Raw genomic sequence first — 24,730 nt, forward strand, 5'->3', positions numbered from 1 at the left:
TTATGAATCAATTTGACCAATTGGATGGTTGTGTTTCTTCTGTAGACAGTATATATATTTCCACTCTTCGAATCTCTTATCTTCTACTCTTCAAACCACAAAATAATCTTGGACAAGGGGGTAAAGGGAGAAAAGGAGGCAAACGGTCAGAACCTGCCAGTCCATGACCGCAAACAAAACAGTAATGACCTGGAGCATATCCATCAAGAATGAATGCACAATGTCGAGGAATTCATATCAACGTTTTGCAGACACATATGAACAACGTCGTAGAAGGTAAGAAAGGGAAAGAAAAACTTGGTTGAATAGAAACAAAGGGGTGTAACAAGAAACAAAAGATTAAAAAAAAAGGTCCAACGCTAAGCGCAGAAACGAAGAGACGGATCCAGCACCTGCGACCGACCAGGTACATGAAGCGCAACAGAACGTAACACGAACAATCTTGCACATGCAAATCGGAATATCTACCACTCATCGTCATCATCATGCTTCCCCTGCATAGCACTCTGCCGAGCCCGCAGTGCCTCGGCCAGATTACCGGCCAGACTGGCATTCGAAGTGCTGTTGGGTGTGCCACGGCCGCTGGCACCGGAGGAGTCACCCGAGTTCATGCTCAGGGTGCTATCCCGGGGTGCAGGGGGAGGTGCGGGCTTGCGACCAGCCATGTTGGGCCGCTTGGCTGGTGGTGCTGGCGGAGCAGGCTTGGACTTGGCTGCGGCGACGGCACCAACGCCGTTGGGGACCGGGCTGGGCGTGGCGCGAGGTGCAGCGGGGGTGGGGGAGGTGCGGGTTTAGGTGTGGGCGCAACTTGCTCTTCGAGGTAGGCTTCGGGAGTCCAACCTTGAGTGGACGTTGTCATGTTCATGCAGAGCCACCATCCTGGAGAAAAGTCAGTACTAGATTCGTTATGACGACATCTATAATGGATAGTAACATACCGTTTCCTTCCTTGGAAACAATTTGCACAATCTCACCAGTGCGGATGGTCAATTCGTTGGCGCGATCACTGCTAAAGTCGTACAGGACCTTCGCGGTGGGCTTCGCAGGGGCGGCAGCAGCAGCAGGAGGTGCAGTGGGGGGTGGAGGTGGAGGAGCTCTCACAGAGCTAGTCGACTGATTGCGAGAGTGTGCGGCAGCGGCAGCTGTAACCGCCGCCACAGGCTGAGGAACGATTCGTGATTGCACGGCAGGCTGAGGAGTCGACTGGGGCAAAGGCTGGGCAACCGGTGCAGGCTTGCGCGCAGCAGCGGACAGCTTCGAGGGACCGCCGCCGGGACCGCCTGGTCGGAGTAGTTTACCCTTCGTTACGGGCCGAGCGGCGACCTGCTTAGCTCGGGGGGTAGGCTTGGAAACAGAGCTGGGAGGTTCACCGGCGCTGGTGTGAATGGTGCTGCTCTTGTAGCTGTCGATGGCACCAGCAGCTGGGTCCTTGACAGCCTTGACGTATGCCAGCTTCCCGGGCTTCTTGTTGTATTCGATGCTGCATAGTTATTAGGTTCCGTTGAAGTCATTCTCGAGGGGAAATCATCTTACCTTTCGCCGACCTTGAGGTTCAAAGATCCGCGAAGAGCATTGGAAAGGTGGGTAAAGAATTCAGTCTTGAACACGCAGTTAAGAAGGGGATCAGGCTCTTGAGCACCGATTACCAACGAGAACCAGTCATCCTTCAAGTTCGAAGTGCTGACGGTCTTGATGGCGCCAAGGGGAATGGTGCGTTCGGATGAAATGACCAGCTGGTTGTTGACGATACTCTGTGCCACAATGTACACATGCCGGTTGGTCTGGCCAGCTGTTAGTCCATATCTTACACCGACGCTGAAGAAAGAGACTCACCAAAACCAGGATCCGAGGGACAGGCTTGCTGGATCGACCAAACTTGGAGACGAGAAGCTCAGCACGGCAGGAGAAAAGCAGATCTTCAGAGCCTGTGACATAAGATTAGATAACGGACGTCTGGAGGCAGGCATTTTAACTTACTGCTGATGTTGGCACCACTACGAATCATCTCACCAGGGCCACCCTTGTTGCCCACGCCAAGATAATCACCCAAGAAGCGACGAGAGCCAAGCAAACTCATTCTCCGGCGCTCCTTGCGGCCCTGCAGAATCTGGTGTCCCTGATCACGCACCTTGATGATCTCAAGACCGCCAGTCATGCGTCGCCAGAACCGTTGAATACGGATAGCACACTCAATACGGTAGCGCAAGTAGTTGCGCCAGGCACGCTGGATTCGAATGGCCATGTTGTGCCAGTACCGGTCTCGCATAGCCTCAAGTGCGAAGAGGGTCTCGGGAGTCTTGACAAAGACCTTGGTGATACCCATCTGGTACTCCTCGGCAGGAATGCTGGTATCCCTCAGGATTTGCTTGGCACCGGACTCGGAATCACCAGTCCACGTGTAGTCACCGGCGTAGGAGGTCTTGGGTGAGAGCAGGTAGAATCGCTCGACGAACTTGTCAAAAGTCTGACGGTACGCAAAACCGGCACGACGGATGCGCACGTTCTCTTGCAAACCAAGATATTTGATCTGGTGAAGCACATTACCCTCGTTGTACTCCCGAGGAGCCTTGTTATCATTGGGCTTGATGGTACGAATATATGAGGGCTGGGCCTTCATCAGGGTGGCAACGAGGTCATTGGCAGATGCCTTAATCTTGTCACCAGCGGTAGGTGGACGGCGCTTATCATCCTGGTTGACCTGGTTGGGGAAGATAGTGTGGACAAATTGGTTGCTGCTGGAACCAGCCAAGTTGAGCAGATCCTTCAGAAGCTGATCCTTGTTCTTGTCAGTCATTCCCTCCACCGCATAGCTCACGTCACCGGCGTAGTGTTTGATGATGAACTGGCCTTGACGGCCTTCAAAGTTGGGGTTCTGGGCGAGGAAGTTCAGCCTGCCCACAAAAGTGTTGTCGGCAGCACCAGAATCGGCGTGCGCAGTAGCGCAAGCATCGTTCAACGCAGCAAACACACCAGGGGGTCTCTTGTCCTCAATCAAGGAGCAGACAACCTTGTTATCAAAGTACTTGATGGGAGTCCATTTGATCTGTTCGCGAGCATATTCGTCCTGCTCCGCCTTCAATGTCAACTGAATAAAGATTTGCTGCAGCTTCTCATTGACGTAGTTGATGCAAAGCTGCTCGAAAGAGTTTTTCTCAAAAATCTCGAAGCCGTAGATATCCAGAATACCAATCGAGTTAGCGATAGCCCCTCGAGCAGTCAGAGACTGGTTCACACGCTCCACAATCCAGTCGAAAAGATTGAAGTAAATGGCCTTGGCCAGAGCGTCCCGGACTGCGACAGCCTGGACCGTGTTCAATGGAACCTCATAGGTGGAGCCTCTTCGGCCTCCACGAGCGGTCTCCAGCAGACGAAGAGTCAAAGCCTTGTTGACCTGCGAAGAATCAACCTCCAGCAGGTAGGCCACAAAATCAACCACCGACTGATCTGTAATCGACGCATTGCTCGAATCGTCTTCCGTGAACTGAATGTTGCCGATCCACAGAATTGCCGCCAGCATACGGAAAACGTTATCTTGCTCCGCTTCACTCATGCCAATCATTCTCATCGCATCCACGGTATCCTTGAATTCCGCAACATCGTCGATTCCCGGCACATCGTAACACTTCGAACGGCTCGTGTAGAGGTAGGTCTGCGGTTGTTGCACACCGAAGCTGTCGCGGTACTTCTGCGGCGCACCCTTTGTGAATTGGTAGAAAATGTGGAAGTTTCGCTCGTTCGTAATCTGGCCGACAACTCGAGACTTCTCCAAGAGGTAGTTTGTAATGTTGGCACCCACGGGCTCTCCGTTGGCGTTGAACTCCAGCTCGAGATACTTGCCGAATCGCGAGGAGTTGTTATTGCGCAATGTCTTTGCATTACCGAATGACTCCAGCAGAGGATTCGTGGCCAGCACCATGTCCTTAGTCTGCTGAATGGACGAATCGCTACCCCCGGATACACTGGCAATGTACTGCATGATTCGTTTGGCGGCTTCCGTCTTTCCGGCACCTGACTCTCCGGAGATGATCACACACTGGTTGTCTTTGTAGGACTTCATGTTGTAGTATGCGGATTCGGCGACTCCGAATACGTGGGGGGAACTTCGAGTCGGTTCTTGCCGCGGTAGGAGTCAAGCACCTTATCAGTGTAGATACCCACTATAGGCGAAATCGTTCGTTAGCAGCCCAATAATACTGAAACAGCCCACATATTCACTTACAATCCCGGAACGGGTTGACAGAGACCAGCACGTGTCCGATATAGGTCTGTATGACGCCCGTTAGCCTTCGTACTCGTCCCGCACGGCGGCTGCCCCGCAGTGAACTGCGCCGGCGGCTCCCTTACATAGATCTCGTCATGCTCGAAACGGAGCTTCAAGTTATCATTGATGGCTTCGTTGGAGATCTTGCTCAGCAGCGTGAGGTCCGAGACACCAATCTCCTTCTTCTTTGAACTTTCAAAGGTGGCCTTCTTGACCTGCGACTTACTCGTCTGTCGGCCATCGCCCACATCGGCGACTGCTTTGTTGCGCCCAAAGCGGCTCTTCTTCTCGCCACCTACGGGGCGTCGTGACTGACCCTATAAATCATGAAACATCGCGGGGTCAGTTCAGATCGTTCCGGCGACTTGGTCTTGCGACACTGGGAGAGGGGATGAGCCACTAACCATGTTTGTGGCAAGCTCCCGTGATCTCGGGGTCGGATAACACTTGTAGGAAATCAATCAAAGGTGACCAGAGGATCTGAATCACTTTGAGAGAGGAATTGCAGCGAAGAGGGATGTTGAGGCAACCAAGGGCCAGAGTGGACGATTGAAGGGAAGCGGAATGGAGGCGCCGTGCGGGCGCGGACTTACGTACAACCAGAACAAACCAAAGCAAACAACCCGCCTGCGCCACACTGAGGGTCTCTGGTCGTCTGGTCGGGGCCTGGTGTTTCTGTGGTTCTTATCCGTTGCTGCCTCAGGGGCGACGAACTAAAGAGTTTTGTAGAGATGGGAAGACGGAAGTCTCGGCACGTATACAAAATATGGAATTACGGGACTGTAACTAGTGCCCCGATATTTGCCTCTCTCTTGTCTATCACGGAAAAAACTTTGACAAGAGAATTTGTTAGCCACGGGCGTCAGGGCCTGTGGCTCGTGCGGGTCAAGAATAGCAGCACCGACGTCATTGGGCATGGAGAAAGGGCCCAGCGGAAAACTGACGCCTGACATGTTCGGAAGCGCCTCAGGCAGTGGGATGTACATCATGTATTTTGTGTTTTATTAGGCGCCACTCTCATCATTTTGGGTACTTTCACACTCATGTACTTTGAGTAATTCTAGGCTGACACCGTGCTTAAATCGCTATAATCACTCGCAATAAGAGTCTGCGAGACTCTGTAAGCATTCTTCATAGAATGTATCCAGATGTCATCTTCATCTGCTTTGCGTGTTTGCGAGCAAGTGGAACATGACAGCATCAGAAGCCGATATATCATCTTCGTTGCGCACATGGAGAACCGCTAATTACAAGCAAAGCTATCTCGGTCCTTCATCATAAATTCATTCAAAATCTTCCCGTGGACATCGTGCTCACGGCTATCCTCGTGAATCCTGTAGCCCTCTTCCTCGGAGTGCAGTTATTCATCAAACATGCCTCGCCATTGTAGCCGTGCATCTGATGCACACAAATACGGGTAAATGATTCCTCCTTCGTCCTTCCAGGTGAAGTCCTCCTCCTTGTATGTTTGTTCACGGCAAGAATTTCATTACAAAGTTCGATTCAAGGTTGAGACGGGCGGACCTCGTCAATCCAAGGTGTCGCCAGATATTGCGGGAGAAACTCCCTGTATTTGAACGTCGAGTAGTTAGTACCGCTTCCATAGTGGTGCGGGAAGTCTTGACTCACCATTTTTGTCGAATTAGCTCTAAGAGTGGACAGGTTGATTTCGGATGAGCTGTTTCATCGGGCGGTAAAGGATTTCGTCCGACAACATGATGCTCTTCTCGTAAAATGAAACGAGTCTGTCAATCACATCGGGCTCGTGGTTAGCGTTCAAAGAGAACTTGGCAAGTTCGGCGGCCGTTGAACTGCGCGTATTTGTTCTCCAGAAGCACGGGAAGTGCGTTTGGCTTGCAAGGCATCGGCCGATGCTCGTGTCATCAAGCTCTGTGGGCAGTGGGAATGCCAAATTGGTTGCAATGTCGAAATTCTGTTCCCAAAGAGAGTGAGGGTGTGAGTAGATGAAGAGGTAGAAGTAACCAGACGTAAGAGCACTCTGAAGCACCTCTCTAAAGGCACGGAATGTGCGTTTGGCTTGCAAGGTCCTACGCCGGCCGACGCCTGTGTCATCAAGCTCTGTGGGCAGTGGGAATGCCAAATTGGTGGCGATATCGAATTCGTCTTCTACTTCCGTCGATAGACGGTACTCGGAAACCGCGGTGGTTTTCCGAGAGAGTAAGAGTGGAAAAGATCATGAACAGGATGGAACCGAATGTGAGAGCACTTCGAAGGGCCAACAGGATCCAATGAGTTCTGCTGGAAACCACTACATGGAGTTCCAGGGCGAAGGGATGAACGCAGTCCGTCTGATGGAAGCCAGTATGTGGCAGCGAACTGCTGCCGATAGAAAAGGGCTAACATGTCGGAGTTGACGGGTGCAGCGATAAGAGTGAACTGGGAAATCCGAGCAGTTGGAGTAGGAGTCATTTTCTGAAGCAGCACATGACATAAAGCTTCAAAATTATCAGGTGAATGAACCCAGTGAGAGAGTCAGGCCCATTTCGGTCGCATACTCAAAGGTGACTGGAAGTTTAGGGCTGTTGAGAAGCCGGAGGAGATAAATCAGCCCTGTCGATCAATGACACGTTAGATCTTTCCCAGCATGACTCAATTCGCGTGGTGACGTACATTTGCCGCATGTCACAACTTGGCTCGTCTGTTGTTGTTCCCTTGGTATCCAAATCTGATGAATTGCTGGAACCTAGGGTAAGGGAGTGGTTCGCTTCGTGTCTCCCTTGTTTGAGAGGAAGAAGTGTAAGAAGAATGAAGATCGTGAGATTCGGAGAAGACTAGGAATCTGATTTGTCAGGTCTCAAGGATGCAAATAGCCGGGCTCATGGGATGGCAAGCCCCCGCTTGATGATCCAGTCCGGACCAGATACAGAGGATCTCGGCATTATCATGTAGCATTAAGAAAGCATCTGAATGACCGTTCAGAATTTGAGTGGCAATGGTATGATGCCAGCTTTGATGATTTGGTCGGACTGGTGATGGTGATGGATATAGATAGGGTCCGTCCTATTGAGGATAAGACGGAGCTTTCCCCTGTTCCTTGGATTGACAGTAGCCATCAGAGAAATTGGAAGTGATGAAAAGGAAAGGCAACGTCAATATTGGCTTCGTGTGACGGTTGATAAGGCACTTGAAGTCAAAGTCTTTGAGTTATGAGTAATGTCTCTCAAGATCGAGGAGATTGGAAGATGAGCTGTTCCCCCTAAAATCTAGAGCTCTAAGATGTGGTCAAGGCGGTTGAGAGAAGGAAACCTGCATCTCGGGGTCGAGGACCTGAGAGATGAGACTTGGCTCTCGAGTCGGAGGGGTAGATAGATATCCCCCCCCCCCCCCCCCAACAAGAGAACCGGAGATCTCCTGCTGAGGTCAAGGAGATAGAAAGTCGTGTGTGAGGTAAACAAAGAATCAAGAGAGAATATTACTACACACTCTGAAGGGCGGCGGCGGGGCTGTCGGCGAGCTCCCCCAGTGAGGGCGCCAGCAAGAGATACCATGTGGTAGATGTTGGTCAGGCCAATCTACTGATGCATGAGAAGCCGGGTGGTCTGTTGGGGGAAGTAGAAAGAAGAAAGACAGAAGATCGAGAGATTGACCGATGTGTAGGAATCTAAGATCAATTGGGGTGGAGGTGGTTTAAATAGGCGTTCGTCAGGTGATCAGTCTGGCAAACACCCTCCAGCGTCCAGCTCTTTGCATTTGACATTCGTTTGTGATTGTCATTGGTTGGACGCGGGGTCAGTCAAACCATTGACCTTCTTAGTGGCACGGGGCTGGAGGAACGCTGCCCTGCCATTAACTCGGCTGCAGCGATCATTGTTATGCACCAGAGCGAGGGAACAAACAAGATAACACGAAATAACACCTCGATATACAGGTCTCGTAGAACACAATTGGTCCTGCTTCATTGCGCAGCCGATGAATCATGAATAGTTCCTCAAGGATGAATTAGATAGTGTATGTACCTGAATATGGACAGAGGTCTATAAGGCGCCAGAGTAAACTGAAGAGGGGAGGGTATCCAAGCTGAAGAGTTGAATCAAGATAAAGTGCCAAATAGCGATGCCAAAACGCTCGATGTCTATGAATAAATAGCCGTCATGAGCCATTAAGGTCGGCCTATGATTTCGGAGTAGCTGTTTGCATTGGCACGGGTGGTATGTCGGTTGCAGGTTTGGTTTCCTTAGGAGCTTGCGTTGACTCTGCTGCAGTAGGCGGACTAGAGGCCTGGGACCATGGGCCGAGAGGTATATAGGATGTGATGCGCGTCCACCATGTCTCTGTAACTTCGGGCTCCTCAATCTCAGGCATAACTTCCCACACTTCGCGGGGCAAGATTCGATGTGACGACTTCGGTGATTCTCCGTGCTTAGCTTTGAGAGACAGCAATTCCTTCTCCAGGGCAATCAAAGCTTCCCGGGCAGTCTTCTCGGATTGTTCAAGCTCGGCAAGTCGATCTTCAACACCCTCCCTGCGCGTACTCTCCTTGCGACGAGAGCGCCACGACTCAAAGACAATCAAACCCCCTGCGACGAGAAAGAGGAAGGATTCGCTAATAAAGTTCGCGCCGGACTCAATTGCTTTGGATTCGGACAGAGGTCGAATACGGTAATGTTGAGGCTTTGCCGCTTCTTCAGCTGCAGCTTTGGCTTTCAGAATAGCTTCCTCCTCCGCTTTTGTTGCGGCCGCCGTTTTGACCGTTGGTGATGTGGGGATGTGTTTCTTCGCTTCAGCTGCAGCCTCGGTCTGTTTGCGGATAGCGGCATCATTGCGGATGGAACCTAGTCGAAGACGCATATCGAACCGGTGGAGGGCTTGTGCCATCGAGACACAAATCTTGCGAAATCGTTCATGTTCGCGGGCCTGGGCCTTGATTTGGTTCTGCGGGAATGTCAATGTAGCCCCAGGGGGATGAAAGGTGGTGCATGTGTACTTACGGCAATGGGCTTGGAGAGAGTGCGAATTGCAAGGGAAGAGAGCTTGAGTGTTAACGACATTGTGGGTTGAGGAGGGCAAGTCAGAGCAACTCCCGCAGCCTTGAGCTTGAGTCACGGACGTAAATTGCCCGTGACGTTGATCAGCCACATCCATGTCCCGGGCACCCAGCTCACGCGTACCCAAAAAAAGTTCACACGGACCCAAAAAATTCTGACTAATTTTGGGTACCCATGAGGTACCCGACCTCGCACGTACCCAAACCTCTAGATTATATAATATTTTTTAATGCAGAAAATTTTTTAAACACCTTATTTTACCCCTTTTCAAGATTGTTACCAAGTATCGAATTCCACAAGATGTCGGCGTCTTTACTCTCGCCATCGCTATTCGAGGATTCCGATTCTGACATATTTATCTCTACGCAATCTACTACTAGTACTGCATTAGAGATTAATCAAATTCTTTATAATCTTCCATCTGTGAGTGATCGTTTTATAAATAAGAGCATACATAAATCTTATATTTTATATCAGCGACAACGATCGGCCTCTGAAACTTCAGTGTACCAAGATTGCACTAATACATATGAGTTATCTGATGTCGATTCTTGTGAGGATAATGAGGAAAATACTAGCTCTCTATGTTCTACACCTTTTACGGAACGAAACCAAACAGGTATAGAAACAGACGGGACCCAAGTAAGCATTAGCTCTAGAGATGCTGTGATCGCCTACGAAGTTCAGGAGCACCTTATCCTCCCAGAGTATCCTGATACAGACAAGAATGGTATTTTACATATCATTCATGCCTCCAAAAATCCACTTGAAAATGTGGAAGACACCGTTACTGCTGTCAACCAAGCTACTTCACAGCTTATGTCGTCGGTATGTTCGATATAATCCTAGCATATGTCTAGCATATGCTTAGCATATATGATAACTAATTATCCTAGGTTCAATTCTCGATTAAACAACTCAAATCGGCCAAGAAAATCTTCACGAAACTCCTCCAGAAAGACTCTAAAGACAAAGAATCAAGATCATGGCATCGATCCTTTCAATGTACAGGGATTCAACATTGCCACCAAGCTCATCCTGATCTTATTACCCCGTCTGAAAGCTATAACCGTGTTAAACCAACACTTTTCCGCGAACTTCAGGCTCTTGCTGCAAAGCCTGTGTATCACACTATTGCGCAGGAAATCCAGGAGCGAACTAGAGAGTAAGATATATCCCTCCCTAGCTTTAACCTCTATTAAGCTTACGCTTAAGATAGATTTTACTTCGGATTTCTCAAGACGTGGGATATAGAAGGGCCATGTATTTATGCACCTAGTGAGCGGACATGCAGAGGTCAAAAGCCAACAGTGTGGCTTCGAGATGGAGTAAGTGCATATTATTATCATGTACTAAATATTTGTTAACTATAAGTAGTTCACCTTTATTGGGTGTCCGAACGCGCAGGTCGGATCCCAGCGTTGGCACTACTGTCAGCACGTTCCACGAAGTGCTGCAAGGATAGACACCGCGTTTCTAAAGCTTCTTTGCGATAAGGATGGCTTACGAGATACTGGATATGGAACCAAGAACTGTTACTTCGTGGAGCATCGTTCAGCTAGACGTCGCCACTGTGGTATGTTTTACACTAGATATGCTCTGGATATGCTGAACATATGCTAACCCTGTCCTAGACTCAATTCATGCAGATGGTGTTGGTCAGCTGATATATAGTGTTTGCTCTGTGAAGATTGACCTTTATATCCCCTGCGTATGGGATCGTTTTCCTTTTTTCCTTCTCGTTTGTCGAGGATCTCATTCACATGCGCCGCCACCGCCTACAAAGCTACCACATGATATTGGTCAAGAAATCATTGACGCAATCAACACGCAGGATATCCTAGGATTAACTGCACGTAAATTGATGGTCTCACCTACTTTTGCGAAGATTATACGTCAACATGGTGATTCTGCGCTTCGATATATCCACAAGAGCTTACACATTGAGGATAGAGTAACTGCTTTGATTCATAAGCAGAGACTACTATATTATCCAGAAGGGACGAATCTTGCTGGGGTATGGCGTGAATACCAGTTTGATCTAACTAAACACGTGGATGATCAATGGATTCGTGAAGTCTATTTCTTTGACGAGAATCGGGAGCATTATCTGATCATATGCTGCACATACGAACAAGCTAAGCTTTTTCAGAGTGTACGACATCTGGAAATGGATCTTGCTTTCAAGATGGTTCAGGGAGCAACCAAGCTTTTCACAATTTCAGGGTGGAATGAACAGGTAAAGAGTAAGATTTTCTGGTGTTCTATATATGCTAAACATATGCTAACCATATGCTGACTCTCAGGGTTAAATACCTATGTCTATGCTTTCATGAATCTCGAAACTCGAGTAGCTTATCGGGTTCTTTTTGAGAAAATCTTCAAGATTCTTGGGGATGTTGGACGAAAACCAATTAGATGGGCGTATCAGCTTGGAAGGGATGATTCTTGTGAGGGAATTCGGACGGTTACTGTTGACATGTGTAAGAAGCAAGCACCTGGTACGCTTCCCATATGCTTAACATATGCCTGAATTATACTCACTTTCTATTTTCATTTAGGGCTTGGAGATTATCTTGCTGGCCTAGATCCTCGTTGGACATGGTCAGAACATCTGCAAAATATATTGATCCTATGCCAAACGCACGTTAAGCGAGCCTTTCGGAAAAGGTTTCCTGGTCACGAAGCTACTACGTCTATTGATATGATCTGGAATGCAAATTCAAAGGCAGAGGTTATTCGAATTATGGATGAAGTTGCAGAAAAGTGGCCAGAGACCGAAAAATGGTTTCAGAATAAGAAGGTTGATTGGATTCTTGCTGGAATAACCCCAGAGGCATCTAAGATTCCTATTGAATGGTGGACGAATGCATCACATCATACTGGAATTAGTGAAAGTAGTCACTTTCACGATAACGAGGCAGTAGGCCGAAAGCAAGCTTTGTTAACAGCAATTCTCCGGTATATTACCCGATTTATCATGTATAGAGCATATTACTAATCTCTTTATTACAGATGCAAAAAACATGTACAAGAGATGATCCAAAAGAATAAACTTGCAGAAGAGCTAGGTCTCTTCCCAACTTGGCGATCTCAAAACCCTGTGTATCGTATTGCCAAACAAGTTCGCAAGAAGGGTTTGTTCCATATGTTCAACATATGTTACACATATACTAACCTTATATCAGACAAGCGCTACAAAAAATCTGCCAACCGTCGTATCAATAAACCATACCAGCCCTGGAACGTGATCAATCCTTACGATGACCTTAACCCGACGATGCAACCACCTGGGCTTCCAGATATTTCGGACATAGTTTCGATATCTACTTCAGAGATAACTGACATAAGCTCAGTATATGGTCAATCTATATCTGCACCGCTATCTACCCCTCAGGGTAGTTCAGTTCTTGACGGATCGTCTAGAATAGCGCCGCATGATAGTATTTCTCAGCAGTTAGGCTATACTCAGGGATTCGATGATGAAGAGGCACGGCTACAGCAAGAAGTTGCGGAACTTGAGAGAAAGCAAAGGATCTTAGCCCTTCGAAGGAAGAAGGAGGAATTATTACGGAGTATAGAGTCAGGCGAATCTTTGGTATAAGTTAAGAATATCTTGAATTTACTTTGAGCATAAGTTTAACATATGTTCCGTATAGACAAATAACAGAAAATTCATACAAAGAGACCTACGCCTAACTAAAGGGACTCAAAAGCATCAGAGGATGAGTCCTCTACCTCTACCTCTACCTCTACCTCCTCCTCCTCCTCCTCCTCCTCCTCCTCCTCCTCCTCCTCCTCCTCCTCCTCCTCCTCCTCTACCTCCTCCTCCTCTACCTCCTCCTCCTCTACCTCCTCCTCCTCTACCTCCTCCTCCTCTACCTCCTCCTCCTCCTCCGAGTCTTGCATATGGGGAGCAGGTGGGCCACCTCCTCCATCACTATTGTCTCCATTACCGGCAGTGGGGCCAAAACCCGCGAAGGGAATAGGATTCCCAGGGACGCCAGGTCCACGCTACATACTATTAGCATATGCTTAACATATCATTTCTTAAAAAAAGGGGACTTACCCGGCGGCTGCGATGACCAGAACTCGGGGTTGCTGGGGCCTGCCAGCGGTGGAAACGAGTGCCGTATTGTGCGGCAAACTGTGCATCGGTAGCTCTATACGGATTGTTAGCATACGCTAAACATATGAGAGTCATATGTAACAAGTATATCAATCTTGTGCAAAACGTAGAGTACCCAGAGTACTTACGCAATTCGCTCCAGAGCGGAGGCCCAGTGTCCAATCCATCCATTGTCAGGGCCGCGTCCAGGCTCATGGAGGTAGCTAGCATCCCGCCAGCCACCCTGCAGGACCCAACGCTTGATGGCGTTTTGGCCCGCAATAATCTCCAGCTGGGTCTTTGCTCGCCGGCTGGGGTTGACGACTATATCGTAGTCATATTGTTAGCATATGTTCAACATATCCAACGAATAGACACTTGCCAGCTCCGGAATGTTCATTGCGGATGTGTCGACGCAGAGCAGGTCCCTCTGAGAAGACTAGACCGCACATTTGGGACGGAGGGTTGACGACAATATCACAGCTGTTCCTCTCAGTGTCAGCATACGATAACCATGCCCTCAGTATATTCAGACACCACGTACACTCCTATGTTCTCTTTGTTGAGAACCTCGGCCGGATTTGGAGGCGGGGTCGCCGCGATATCAGCTGCCTTGATGTCGTAGTGGCGTGCGCCTGCAGCTAGAGCTGCCGTATACGCAGCTGGCTTCCAGCCACGATTGTTGTCTGGAATGGGCCCTACATATGGTCAACATATCAACAGCATATGCATCTGGGAAACATACCATGTGCATATCCCAGGAGAGGGTCGGGGTTGGTCGCGTTTAAGACTGTGGTGTTGTCAAATTCAGCCCGGGTTGGACCCAGGCCAGGGAAGAGTCCAAGATTCGACATGTTGATGAGCTGGAAGTGTTCAGCATATGCAAAACATATGGAGAAACGCGTCAGGGAGTAGAGTAAACAGGTGTTCTGACCTTTGGTAAACAAAGTGGGTGGTGAGGGAAGAAGAAGAAGAAAATGGTGTTGTGTTTGTGTTGAAGATATATCTCTCATTTCTTTGTTGACACTTTTGATTCATGACCCCAAACAAACTATATTTTTCTTTCAACACGTGTAATTTACTAGAAGAAAGACTACCTCTTTTATATTATTATGAATAAAAAATAGATAGAGTCTTTAAGAGTATAGTATAATCTTCTATATAGAGTTGTAAAGAGATGTATAGAGTGATAGTATATTTTAGTGAGGTAGGGGTTCAACTAAAGTTGAACCCCTACATAATTATTAATCATATGCATAAAAGTAAGTATAAGAGCTCATCAGGACCCAAAATAGTTTGGGTACGTGTGAGGTCGGGTACCTCATGGGTACCCAAAATTAGTCAGAAATTTTTTGGGTCCGTGTGAACTTTTTTTGGGTACGTGTGAGCTGGAACCCGCCATGTCCCCACTGGGCAAAATCAGCATAGTCCGTGATGAGTCAGCGCCACAGTCCTCCGGCGGGACGCGGCGACCATGTTCATATGGTTGGTAGCTCTGTGGAACATAAAGTGCAAGGGAGATTGCGAGTCTGAAGGGTAAGGAAAGGAAAGACTCGGCAATAGAGACCAATTTTGCGTATTCAGGATGGCCCAGCTATTCCATTGAAACAAGGAGCCAGGCTGGTCAGATGCTGCACGATCACGACGATCACGACGAAGATAAGAGATAATGAGCCTGGGATCTATCTAACGTTCACCAATTCGATGGAAGCTATAGTAAACTAGTTAGCTATGTAGACATGTCGGTTACTTTACAAGCAGGCAGTCTTAACTTATCAATGTCAATCATGAAACATCTACAGGAATTACTCTGACATGAACACTGGGTCTTAACCTCGGAACATACTACAGTTTACCTATCCAATATTAGTAAAAGTAATGATTTGCTTGCATCTGTGGAGCCGTCCATCGGATGTTTGGGGATTGTATCTCTTCCAGGTTTGTATGGAGATCAGATGAGGTTCAGCCCAGAATGCACTCATGGAACTTCCAAGGCATGTATGGACCCGCAAAATGTAACCCCTCCATACAACTTCAGAGATTCCATACAACGTCAGAGATGATTCCATACAACGTCAGAGATTGAACAACCATCTACATGTGAATTCATGTGGGGGTGGCCTGCGGATGAGTGTTTAGGCCCCATTAAAACTACCTGATCCTGCAATGCCGAAACGCGTGGCTAAAGTTGTAAACACAGCAGTCTCGCATCACATACGGTTAATTCGACAGCGTGGATGCAGGTAGGCTGAATAGTCCAATTCGAAGAGCTGGGAATAATACCTAATTTCTCCTTCTCCGGGCACAGACACTGGACTAGTCTCTCATTGCTTGGGCTGAGTGCCCGATGGATCCCTTCCTGGAACCCCCTCAAATGGCAGGCAGATCAAGCGGGTGCTGCTAAGAAATATATTTCGGCGCAATTGATCTATGCAAATGACTACACAGCACAGCAGCCCACCAGGGCTGGTGAAAAAGGAGAATCCTGGAACATATTCAACTTAACTTGCACTTTGAGCTAATTCTCACTATTGTTGTTGAAGCGTAGAGGCCAGTCAGACGACTTGATACGCTGAAAATTCGAGGTTGCTATGGAGGCACGTGACAGTAACCACTGTTTATCGATTTCCGAATCGGGAAAATTATTATGGTCTGAGTTCTTCACTTTGGGTTTTGGCTTTTCTCCCCACTTCAACCCCCGGTCGACTTGAACCGCGTTACCTTTGGAAGCTTTGTATAGTTCTTGATTCTTTAGCGCTTTGCATTCCGGTAAGATGCTATTGTCTCTCTTTTCCGACCAGAATGTTTGGGTCGGTTTGCGGACTCGGTGGAGTTCTATTCAAGTCGAGTGCTGACGCTCCGGATGATTGCAGGGATACCAATTTGCAGTACTCTGATACCCAAAATTTGCACCAACGCTTAATTTTCTGTTCCAATTTATGATCACTACGTTTGAAATTGCTATCGGAGGTTTTGATCCTACCGGAAATAACCGTCGCGACTGCCCTGATCGCTTCGACGCAGCAACCCCACCGCCGCAACATCCAGAATGGAAGCCCTTTCACCTCGGACAACGAACCAGATGATAAAGCCCAAGGCGCCAATGGATCGGAAAGCGGGGGACAAGCCCACAGGCACCGCGGCGCCAAAGTCGTCATCAGCGTCTAGGAACCATGCAGATCCACCACCATCAATAGTCACGGAGCCCGAGGAGGATGCAGAACAATACTCCATTGGTGGATTCTTGGGGAAGGGAGGATTCGCAGTCTGTTACGAGGGCACATTGGCGCGCAATGGTCGCGTGTTTGCGATGAAAGTCGTCAAGTCACAAATGCCACAGAAAAAGATGGAAGAGAAGGTACAGCGACCGATGCAGAGTGACTTGGATGGTAGATGCTGACATTTCATAGTTCCGAACAGAGCTTCAAATCCATTCGAAAATGCGTCACCCCTTCATCGTCCAATTTTATCGCGCCTTTGCCTTTGAACAAAGCACATATGTCGTCCTCGAGTTATGCCCGAATGGCTCGGTGATGGATATGGTTCGAAAACGACGGTGTCTGAGTCTACCAGAAGTGAGGCGTTTTATGATTCAGCTGTGCGCAGGCGTAAAGTACCTACATAAGCGATTCGTTGCACACCGCGACTTGAAAATGGGAAACTTGTTCCTTGACCGTAACATGAACATCAAAATCGGAGACTTTGGCCTTGCTGCAATGATCTTATCTGACAAGGATGCGAAGCGGCGGAACACTTTGTGCGGGACACCAAATTACATTGCGCCCGAGGTTCTTGACAAGAGCAAGGGCGGCCATACCCAGAAGGTCGATATTTGGTCATTGGGTGTTATATGGTAAGTCGACCTGCGTCGCTATTCAATCAAATCGGCTAACACATTGTTGCAAGCTTTGCGATGCTCACCGGATACCCACCCTTCCAATCAAAAACGCAAGAAGAGATTTACAAAAAGGTCCGGAATTTGGCCTACGTATGGCCGAAAGAATCCGAACACTCAAATTTTATACCCGAGGAGGCGAAAGATCTAGTCAGTGCCTGCTTGAACCTGATAGATGAGGAACGACCGGACCCCGATGATATTGTCGAGCATCCTTTTTTCAACATGTATGACGGCTGCATTCCTCGCCAATTGGACCCAGCATGTCGATTCAACAAGCCGATCTGGCTTAAAGACCAGTCACCCCGAGGCGATTCCATGGTTAAGGGCTATGGGCTCGACTCGGATGAGAAGCTTCGTGCCTACGTCTATCAAGTAGATGATCCGAACCAACGCTATCACTCTTGCAAGGCCGCGTTCTATTCTCTATGCGGCGTCGGTAGAAAGCCCGATGGAACTGCTCGCAAGTCAGTCGGTCGCAATTGCTCAAAATCTGCATACTCAGAGTGCGAGACGGAGGATGCGAGAGGTCTTCGGCCTGTCGTGCCATTGCCTATGGACTTCGTGTATCGATGGCCTCATGAAATTGAGGGTGACTGGTGTCTTATGGAGAGCTCTCGCAAAACGATCCGTGCGGAAGATTCAGCGCTGGATAATAGCACTTTGTCTCGGCGGAGCGTGTCGGTTCGCACCAACGCAGTTGCAACTACCCGAACGAATGCCGCGCTTGCGGCTGCCCAGCAACGCAGGATGGAGGGACAGAACCACGCCGCGACGCTTCGTCAACAAGCTCGCCCTGGAATGGCTTCTGTGCGAAAGGCGCCCGCTCTACCTGACTTTGCAGAGCCAACGGTCAAATCTTACCGAGACACAAAGGAGCCCGAACCCACGTCTTTGCCAAGTTCGGGCGTGCCTCCTAGCGGGCTTGCTGAGCGGCCAATTCGCACGCGACGAATGGTGTCAGCTTCCAATGCCCCCACCCTGCGCGAGAATGTTGTTCCTCAACTGGCCAAATCAACCAGCATGCCTTCCGGCCTTACGATCGGTAAAACACGATCGCAATCCCGGAGGTTGGAAGCTGCCAACCAAGGGCCACAGCCTTCGATCCCTACCGGTGACGCCAAGTTGTCCGCAGTGGTGGAGGAGCGACGAACTATAAGCCGTCAGGCGTCTTTGCGATCCGTGTCGCGTTCTGATTTGAAAATCACTGCTGAGCGAGTCGAACGACCTAGGCCTAGCCCGACCGAGTCAACTTTCTCCTCTGCTCAGCACACCAAGTCTACATCTCAATCACAGGGACTTACTCGAACCGATAGCAAGTCCAACAAAGCTCGCTCTAGCCTGGGGCTGAGTCCCATCTTCCATCAAGATGACGTCTGCCAGGATCTGCCTGGTACTTCATTGTCTGACGTGAACACCAATCTGCGATTGATGTTGGCAAACTTGGTTACCCAGGGCCCCACCCGGCGCCGAGTCGGCTCCAGGAAGCAGCCTCACGCATATGTGATTAAATGGGTGGACTACACTAACCGATACGGTATCGGGTATGTGTTGGACGATGGCAGCGTGGGATGCGTCTTCAAGGGGGAGAATGGGCAGCCTGCCACGAGCGTTGTGGTTCGGGATGGGGAGAGACATATTCGGCGCAAGGCACGAAGTGTTGATACTCCCGAGGAAAAGGGCATCCCGTATTCCGAGGCAGATCAACTTGTTCCTCGCGCCGGGGTCCCGGTGGAGTTTTACGAGAATCGTGATGATAATCTGCTTGGTTGCCGTGGTATTCGACGAGCTTTGATTGATCCATCCCTTTTTGATGCTAAGAGCTCAAAGGTCATGAAGCTTCGTGTCAACTCTGGGTCTGAGACTGAAAGGTCAGATGTTGAGAAGATCAAGCGGGTCAAGCTGGTCGACCAGTTTGGCAAATACATGATCGGATCTCTCGGTCGCCATGGCGATGAGGGTATCACGGATGATACACCTGCCCAGAGTAGTGGCCAATTCGTCAAATTCTACCAGCGGCTTGGTAATGTCGGTATCTGGGGCTTTGGCGACGGCGCATTCCAATTCAACTTTCCCGATCACACCAAACTCGTTCTTGCGCCTGGTCGCACACGCAGCTCTTCCCCATGGATTGACTTCTATCACCTCTCCCCTTCTGCAGCTCGCTACTTCACCGCAAAGGGCAAGATGCATCCCTCGGGCTTTGATACTCGGGCCGTCGCTTCAGATGAAGCTGCTACATTCCTTAGTATCGCCAATGGGGAATCCATCAATTCCGTCGAGGACCGGATTCGTGATATCCTAGATGCGAACTCGTTCTTGCAAAAGATAAGCTTCATCAAGGATGTTCTCAAAGGCTGGATCAAGTATGGACGACTTGGTGGTCGTCCATCTCGCAGTCGATCAGCAGCTGGAGAGGAGTCAGTACCCCCTGAGATGTTCTGGCAAGGAACACAGGATCGGTCATCCGGTGGAAGCCATGGGACGAAGTTTGTTTGGGTTACAGTCGGTGCGCCTGATGGCGATGGCGCATATCGATCAATCATGCTGAAGGATAGCGACAGGGAGAAGCTTGAGAAGAAGACTGGGATGACTTATGACAAAGAGATGGACATGCTCAAGGAACGGCTGAGAGTCATGGGTCGCGAGTAATTTTCTGGCTCTAATTGTGCTATTTACAGTTCACCTCTACGAAGTTATGACCCTGTGTTTGTTGTGCGCGATTTGCGTCTCTGGATGTTTGGATTCACCCTGGCGTTTGTGAAATCTCGGTGTTTTGACCACTCGTTGGTTTTGTTTTCTTCGAGTACCTAGTTTGTGACGACGATGCCATGTTGCAGAACAATTGAATAATTGAGTGACTCGATTTATATGAACATGTTCCTACTCCCGGACAGGACAACTTGGTACCATGTCCACGTTTATTAACAGTGTCGCAGTGCATTTGTCACAGTACCCGCACTCGATTTATGCTCAGGCCGTCTGGCCAAACGATCGGCTTTCTGTCGCCCGATATCCACCGGTCCTCTGAATACAAGCTGATCACCCCGCACTTTTAATTCGTTCTAGAACTAACATTCGTCGTGTCAGATGACCGGCCTCTCGGCATTTTCCCTTCCGTCAGCGAAGTGACAACTGGGAACTATAAGAGCTTGATCCGTGACCCGAAGACTGACCATCGTCACCACACTCACAAACATCAACATGCAGAATCCATCTTGCTTGCTATATGGCCCAGGGGATGCTCGTTTCGAAGACCGGCCAATGCCACAGATCGAGGATCCTTACGATGTAATTATCCGCATCGCCTACGTGGGGGTCTGCGGAAGTGACGTGTGTAAACTCCTCTTTGACATCAGAAAAGACCCTTTGCTTTGGAAATTCATACTAAAAGATAGGACTAGGTTCACTTTTGGCTTCATGGCGGGATCAAGAATTTCGTCTCCCAAGAGAGACCCCTTGTCATGGGCCACGAGGCCTCGGGCATCGTCCACGCCGTGGGACCAGCCGTAAAGGGCCTACAACCAGGTGACTCCATCGCCATCGAGCCTGGCTCCGCCTGTCGTCTTTGCAGTCGCTGCAAAGCAGGACAATACAATTTATGTCCGGAGATGAAGTTCGCTGCAAATCCACCCTACACCCATGGAACTCTGTCAAAATACTACAAGATGCCTGCAGATTGTTGCTACAAGATCCCGATCAACCTGGAAAAGCCATTTGGTCTCGATGAAGCTGTGTTGATTGAGCCACTTGCTGTAGCGGTGCATTCGGTTAGACAGGTTGGAGTTCAGCCTGGCGATAAAGTCGTTATTTTCGGGGCTGGAACGATTGGATTGTTGTGCGCGGCTGTTGCGAGAGAGTACGGTGCAAGCTTGATTACTTCGGTGGATATCAGTCGCAAGAAGCTTGACTTTGCGCAGTCCTTTGTGTCTGATGGACGCGTGAAATTTACAACGGTCATTCCAGACAGTTCTCTTCCTGCGGAGGAGAATGCTAGAGCTCTGTATGCCACGCAGCTGGGCTCTGCCTCGGAAGCAGATGTACCTGGCTTCGATGTTGCAATCGAAGCCACCGGCGCGGAGCCATGTATCCAAATGGCAATTCATGCGCTGAGGGTAGGAGGTTCCTTTGTTCAAACTGGCCTCGGGAATCCAAATGTCAACTTTCCTATCACGGTGGTCTCCATGAACGAGATCACCGTCAAGGGGTGCTTCCGATACGGCCCAGGTGACTACAAGGTGGCGCTGGAACTGGCACTGATCGGGAAGATCGACTTGCGATCCCTCATTACCAAGGTGCTTCCTTTTGAGAAGGTGACTGGTGCATGGGAAACGACGAGGAGAGGCGAAGGTATCAAGACGCTGATTCGGGGAGTGGGGTTTTCAGAGGATGGGAAGCAGGAGAGTTGAAAATGCATGAATGGGGAATGTCATTATTAATGATGTTAACTAGATATCCAAATGTGCTATACAATCTATGGTGCATCATCAATCATCAAAAGGCGTAAGAAATTAGTAGGCCCAAGGTGTATTCTGTTGAACGGCTTTGTCGGCAGAGGCCTCAAGATCCTTCTCACTGGTCTCATTCTCATCTGGTCCACGGAGACCCTGGTTTGTGTCCAAGGTCTGGTCGAGGTCATAGGACTCGGTCAATAAACTGAATAGAAGTGCAACGCCCGAGATCGCACAGCAAACAGCCCACACAATTCGCAAACTGTCTGTGTATGCATCCTTAAGATCGGATTTGTTAACACCATCTGCCATCCCCTTGATGATCTGAACCAGGCCAGCTGCATCTTGACTGTAAGCATCGGCCATGGGCGCAAGAGCAGGATACCTCAACAGGTTATGGCGCATGCGATTTTGGAAGACAACACCACCAACCGCCACGCCGATTGCCTGACCCAGTGCGCGGAAGAAGCTAAACATCGCGACTGCAATCGCCAAGTTGTCTGAGGTTGCTGATGCCTGTACGGCATAGCCGAGCGAGGGGAAGAGGAGACCGAGTCCTATACCCGGAACAACATTGAGTAAAATCCAGCCTGCAATGCTTGTCGAAGATTTGATGATGCACATCAACCCCAAACCGATGGTAGAAACTACCCAGCCAAGCCAGATTGCCCAACGATAGTGGCCTGTAATGGTGATGAGAATACCTGCCGCCATGCCACTCGGAGCGACTGTGAAGGTTTCCGGGAAAAGTGCGACCCCAGAGATGATCGGGCTATACTCCTTCACAGCCTCATAATACAGCGGAAGATAGTACAAGGTGCACCACAGTATCAGACCTTGCAAGACACTTCCGATGAAGGACACTGTTGCGGTACGGTTGCGGAACACCTTTGGAGGGATAATTGGATCAGCGGCAAAACGGTATTCGTAGAAAGCGAAGACGAGTAATCCAGCAGCACCAATAATCAACGGTACGAGAGTATGCCACGAGTCCCAAGCATATGAGACTCCACCCCAGGTCAAGGGAATCAAGAATGATGACATGCTGCCAACGAACAGGAAGGTTCCGACGTAGTCAATGCGACGAAGCTTCTCGACCAGAGAGCTTGGAAGGATGCTGAGCTTCAAGAAGAGCACCACAAAGAGGGCACCAAATCCGATGAACGGGAAGTTGATGTAGAAGATCCACCGCTAAAGAGGATTAGCTTTGTACGTGGAAATTCCGGAGTCAACTTACCCAAGTCACATTTTCGGCGAAGCCTCCACCTAGAATAGGTCCTGTCACAGAGCCAAGACTCCACATAGCACTCAGAATACCAAAATATTGACCGCGATATCTCAATGGGATGAGGTCTGTGACAATAATCTCACTCAGGGCAATAATACCACCTCCCCCGACGCCCTGGATCGTTCGGCCCACCAACATGTACGTGAAGTTGTTGCCAACGGCAGCAATGATGGCACCAACACAGAAGAAGAGGATGGCAATAAGAACCATCGGGCGGCGACCGAATATGTTTGAGAGCGATGCGAAGCTAGGCTGAAAGACTACTGTGGTATCAGATATCTGCCTTGATCAGCTTGATAGAGGTTTACCAACCTGTCGAGGAAAGCAGGAATGACGTTCCACTCCAGAAAGCTTCAATAGCTGTGCCATTCAAGGCCTTGGCAATTGTCTTGACCTTCATTAGCTTCTATGCCCGACGAGAAGATCAATAATCGTGTAGATGTACCGGTAAAGCAACAGAAAGAGAGGTCCCATCCAGAGCAGCCATTAGAGTAAGAACGGCCAAGGTGAAGAACACTAATTGACCTCGTCGGCCAAGTGCAAACTTCTCATTCTTAATATCGGAGTCTTGATCTCTGGCAATAATTGAGCTGGGATTGCTCATTGTGCCCGTTGGATCTGGCTTCTCTGAGCCATTCACGAATGGATCCTCGGAAGCCATTGTTGCTCAACGACGAGGAGAGAGTAAGGAGGACGATGGGAGCTGTAAATCAAAGGGAGATGAAGCTGGCTACAGTCCCAGGAAAAAGAATTTGTATTTGAATTGCCTTGAAGGATGATCCCGGACAGCATGCATAAGGTCTATATAGAGGCAGTGATGCCCCTCCAAGGCTGGCACAAACAGCCTTGCGGGTCGAACACGACCCTCCATCGTTTGGAACAGGGTGAAGTATTTCCCCGTCGCGGATTCCACACAAGGCCTTTCCCGAAACGAGAAATCTCAGTATCTCGTTGTTGTGAAGCTCATCTCTGAGCGGCTGAAAATGCCAAGAATCGGGCGAACTCCACGCCGACGCCCTCCACCTCAACCGGCCGTCGGTGCAATCCAGCCTAATCCCGTGGAGAGCATGCGGCATCGGGGGCTTGCTGGTCGTATTGATGATTTTCTGGCCCGATTGCTGTTAGGCTTACCGGGGAATTCTCTGGTGAGCCAGAAGGATAATTATTCTCCCTTTTACCTCCGTTGGTTGGCCCGGCTTCCCGATGCTATTTTGTGATGATTATATTCTCCGACAGTGACTTAACTTAAAGAAGGAATTCCCCGAGAAGTGAAAGCCGAGAAATTATTGAAATGCCTCCAGAATACCCTTCTATAATAAAGTTGAAGCCGTACCAGATCTACGAAATTGAGACATGCTCCTAACAGTTGAACACACCTATTCGGCTCCGTTGACAACTCTACGCATCGGAACCATCCTGTTAGGATTTGCGACCCTAACGTTAGGTGTGCTACTTATAACGTAATTCCCGGCCGACCTGGCCACCCCAAAATACAAAATACCATACATCATAGAATATTTTATAACATGAAAATTCGCATTGTAGAATGGTGTTTTGGGGTGGCCAGGACGACCGGGAATTACGTTATCGGTCCCAGTCATGTCAGAACGTAGCGTTCGACATATTTAGTCTTTCGGCCTGTTCGGTTAGCGGGTCTGGGCGCGAGTCCCTGCTGTCTCCCTTCATATGTATGACCCTTGGTATTATTCCTAGTCCAACTT

General features: G+C 49.2%; 6 protein-coding genes across 6 annotated transcripts; 2 read left to right on the forward strand and 4 right to left on the reverse strand.

The window, feature by feature from the left end:
• Positions 1 to 464: 464 nt before the first annotated feature.
• N7458_003850 (class I myosin myoA) lies at positions 465 to 5,178 on the reverse strand (the record flags this gene model as incomplete). The annotated part of the gene is made up of 11 exons (XM_056907232.1): positions 465 to 688; positions 709 to 879; positions 939 to 1,480; positions 1,534 to 1,781; positions 1,834 to 1,925; positions 1,978 to 4,051; positions 4,102 to 4,157; positions 4,220 to 4,265; positions 4,345 to 4,578; positions 4,855 to 4,974; positions 5,119 to 5,178. 11 exons carry the CDS (start codon positions 5,176 to 5,178, stop codon positions 465 to 467), a joined length of 3,867 nt encoding a protein of 1,288 aa, XP_056767959.1.
• Positions 5,179 to 5,909: 731 nt separating this feature from the next.
• On the reverse strand, positions 5,910 to 6,691 carry N7458_003851 (uncharacterized protein; the record flags this gene model as incomplete). Its single annotated transcript, XM_056907233.1, has 2 exons — positions 5,910 to 6,340; positions 6,412 to 6,691. The coding sequence occupies 2 exons, from the start codon at positions 6,689 to 6,691 to the stop codon at positions 5,910 to 5,912; spliced, it is 711 nt and encodes a 236-aa protein (XP_056767960.1).
• A 1,701-nt stretch (positions 6,692 to 8,392) lies between these two features.
• On the reverse strand, positions 8,393 to 9,270 carry N7458_003852 (OPA3 family protein; the record flags this gene model as incomplete). Its single annotated transcript, XM_056907234.1, has 2 exons — positions 8,393 to 9,154; positions 9,211 to 9,270. The coding sequence occupies 2 exons, from the start codon at positions 9,268 to 9,270 to the stop codon at positions 8,393 to 8,395; spliced, it is 822 nt and encodes a 273-aa protein (XP_056767961.1).
• Positions 9,271 to 16,424: 7,154 nt separating this feature from the next.
• Positions 16,425 to 19,922, forward strand: N7458_003853 (CDC5/polo family serine/threonine-protein kinase; the record flags this gene model as incomplete). The annotated part of the gene is made up of 3 exons (XM_056907235.1): positions 16,425 to 16,733; positions 16,786 to 17,228; positions 17,282 to 19,922. The coding sequence occupies 3 exons, from the start codon at positions 16,425 to 16,427 to the stop codon at positions 19,920 to 19,922; spliced, it is 3,393 nt and encodes a 1,130-aa protein (XP_056767962.1).
• Positions 19,923 to 20,474: 552 nt separating this feature from the next.
• N7458_003854 (NAD(P)-dependent alcohol dehydrogenase) lies at positions 20,475 to 21,679 on the forward strand (the record flags this gene model as incomplete). The annotated part of the gene is made up of 2 exons (XM_056907236.1): positions 20,475 to 20,603; positions 20,675 to 21,679. 2 exons carry the CDS (start codon positions 20,475 to 20,477, stop codon positions 21,677 to 21,679), a joined length of 1,134 nt encoding a protein of 377 aa, XP_056767963.1.
• Positions 21,680 to 21,781: 102 nt separating this feature from the next.
• Positions 21,782 to 23,670, reverse strand: N7458_003855 (uncharacterized protein; the record flags this gene model as incomplete). Its single annotated transcript, XM_056907237.1, has 4 exons — positions 21,782 to 22,912; positions 22,959 to 23,269; positions 23,322 to 23,397; positions 23,455 to 23,670. The coding sequence occupies 4 exons, from the start codon at positions 23,668 to 23,670 to the stop codon at positions 21,782 to 21,784; spliced, it is 1,734 nt and encodes a 577-aa protein (XP_056767964.1).
• Between the last annotated feature and the right edge of the window lie 1,060 nt (positions 23,671 to 24,730).

The sequence above is a fragment of the Penicillium daleae genome, assembly GCF_028827525.1.
Source record: "Penicillium daleae strain IBT 16125 chromosome Unknown utg000004l_segment0_segment0, whole genome shotgun sequence".
NCBI classification, from domain to species: domain Eukaryota; kingdom Fungi; phylum Ascomycota; class Eurotiomycetes; order Eurotiales; family Aspergillaceae; genus Penicillium; species Penicillium daleae.